The sequence below is a fragment of the Larus michahellis genome, chromosome 1, assembly GCF_964199755.1.
Source record: "Larus michahellis chromosome 1, bLarMic1.1, whole genome shotgun sequence".
Taxonomy (NCBI): domain Eukaryota; kingdom Metazoa; phylum Chordata; class Aves; order Charadriiformes; family Laridae; genus Larus; species Larus michahellis.
In genome coordinates this window covers 22,746,331-22,748,589 of record NC_133896.1, presented here as the reverse complement: position 1 = coordinate 22,748,589, position 2,259 = coordinate 22,746,331, and the positions used below count along the sequence as shown (strand labels likewise).

Below are 2,259 nucleotides of genomic sequence, written 5' to 3'. Positions count from 1 at the left end.
ACACTCACAGTGACATCCTGTCATGAGCTGAGCATCCGTTTGTCAAAGCGAACTGCAATTCATGGGGTAGGAACACAGTGAACTTACATGAGGGTTCTGAAAAGAGGGGATTTACATTCCACGCTGATTCAAAGGCAGGTGCAGAACAACCTCCATAGACCAAATCTATGCAAGCAGGCTGCGTACAGGTTATTGAGAGGTGCTCAAGGAAGTATAAGAAGTTATGGAAGGAAACAATACCTAGCAATATATACGGGTAACATTGCGGTACTGCTGCGATGATTCCACAAGTCATTGAGGTATTGAATAAAGCACAGTTTAGAGAACAGAAAAAAGTCAGTAAACAAATCAGAGAATCTTTTACTTTAATTGGTGCGTGAGTTTTGGAGCTTTAAAGTTTTCAAGATTTTTTTCCTCTGTTATCTTGAGGGCTCGAGTCTTCCTTGATGAAAAGCAGAAGTGTTGAGGTGATGGCATGTGGGAGCCAACGCTTTAAGGGGAAATTCTGGGGGACCCCCGGCACATCTGAGAGACCTGGCCAAAGCTCCATCAGCGGCGGGGCCATGCCCCGACCCAGCCCCCGGCCACAACCCGGGCGAGGGGGTCCTGGGGGGCCACAGGGGAGCTTCGGGTGCCCGTGGCAAAAGACGAAAGTTGTCGGGAAGGCTTTAAAACGCCCGAAGGATGCCCAGTGGAGGGCTGGGTGACCGGGCCCCCTCCCGCACTTTCGTCCCGGCAGGGGCGGCCGATGCGGGAGGACACCAGGGCCCGCCCCGGCGCTCCCGGGCCTGTTGGCCGGGCGCCCCTCGCCCCCGCCCGGGCTCCCCCCGGCCCCGGAGGCTGCCCCCACCCCCTCGGCCTTCCCCTCCCCTTCCCCTGCCGGTCCCTCCTCCCCGCCGGCGCTGGCCGTGCCCGCCTCGCTCCCCGCCCCGGCTGAGGGGCGGCTGCCGCTGCTGCTGCCGCTGCCGGCGGCGGCTCCGGGGAAAAAAAATGTCCGAGCGCGGCGGCTTCTACCGGCAGGAGCTGAACAAGACGGTGTGGGAGGTGCCCCAGCGCTACCAGAATCTCACCCCCGTCGGCTCCGGCGCTTACGGCTCCGTCTGGTAGGTGCGGGGCGGCGGGAGAGGGGCCGGGAGCCGGCAGGTGCCGGCAGCCGCGTTGCGGGGGAGGCAGCGGGGACACACAATGCCGGGGCGGCGGGAGGCCGGCCGCCGGGGGTCGTGAACGCCCAGCGGGGTGGTCGGAGGGTGCCCGCACGGCGGCGGCGGGGCCGGCTCCGGTGGTGCCGGGGCGGGGGCGTGTCCGCCGGGCAGCCGGGGTGTGGGGGAGCTCTCGGCCCCGCGGGGCCGGGCCATGCCTCGCCGTAACCCGGGCAACCGGGCCCGCCGCCGCCGGGGGGCGGCCCCTCACGGTCTTCCCGCCGCTGCCCCTTCAGGCCGCCGCGCCGGCCGCCCACCGCCTCACCGCGGGGGTTGTGAGACTGCCGCCGGCTCCTCAGCGCCGGTGACACCGGCCGGGAGCCGTTCGTCGGCCGGGGCCGGCGCGAACATCGCCCCGAAGCCGAGAATCTTGCACAGTCATGGCGGGGAGGCAGCGGCGGGGTGCAGGGCTGCGGGAAGCCCTCCCAGCCGCCGGCCCCGGTCTGTGATGGGGGTACGGTGCACCCCCCGGGCGGAGAAGGTGGGGAGCCGCCCCCGCGGGACCGTGACACCCAGCGTGGGGCGAATCCTGCCCGCGGGGATGGTGGCCCTGGGCCGCGGGGGTCCGGCGGGGCCGGCTGAGAGAGGAGGGACTGGGGTTCACCCGGCCATTGCGGGGGGAATCCCGAATTAGGGGGGGTCAGCCCCAGGCCTTAGTGTCGCGTAAAGGTTTATCACATCTTTGCATAAACTGTTTCCCGGCTTTTTGGTAATTATTCTATCAGGTTTGCACTTTCGGGAACTCCCAGTGCAGGTTGGGCTATTGTTTTCGTATTTGATGCACACTTTGCTGTGCTTATAAAAGCTTTGAATCAATTTTTGGAAATAATAGTGATGCTTAAGGGGTTTCCAGTAAAGAATCGTGTTTCTTTTGTAGGCTGGGTTATGTGGAATTATGTAAAAACAATCCATAATGGGCCTTTAAATAAACGTACTGTACAAAAAAGATGTCTTTAGAACTTAACTTTTGCCATGGACTAAACTCATGCAATAGTTACTCGCTTTTTTCTCTTCGCAGTCAGATACCAGAGAACATTTATGGAGTTTCTCATTTGTTGCT

General features: G+C 61.9%; 1 protein-coding gene across 1 annotated transcript in view; it reads left to right on the top strand.

Moving 5' to 3' along the window:
• The first annotated feature begins 914 nt into the window (after positions 1-914).
• Positions 915-2,259, top strand: part of MAPK11 (mitogen-activated protein kinase 11) — a 33,172-nt gene continuing 31,827 nt past the window's right edge. Inside the window, exon 1 of the mRNA XM_074591805.1 lies at positions 915-1,103. Coding sequence (XP_074447906.1) covers positions 991-1,103 — 113 coding nt within the window. The 5' untranslated portion in view covers positions 915-990. The remainder of the gene's footprint in view (positions 1,104-2,259) is intronic.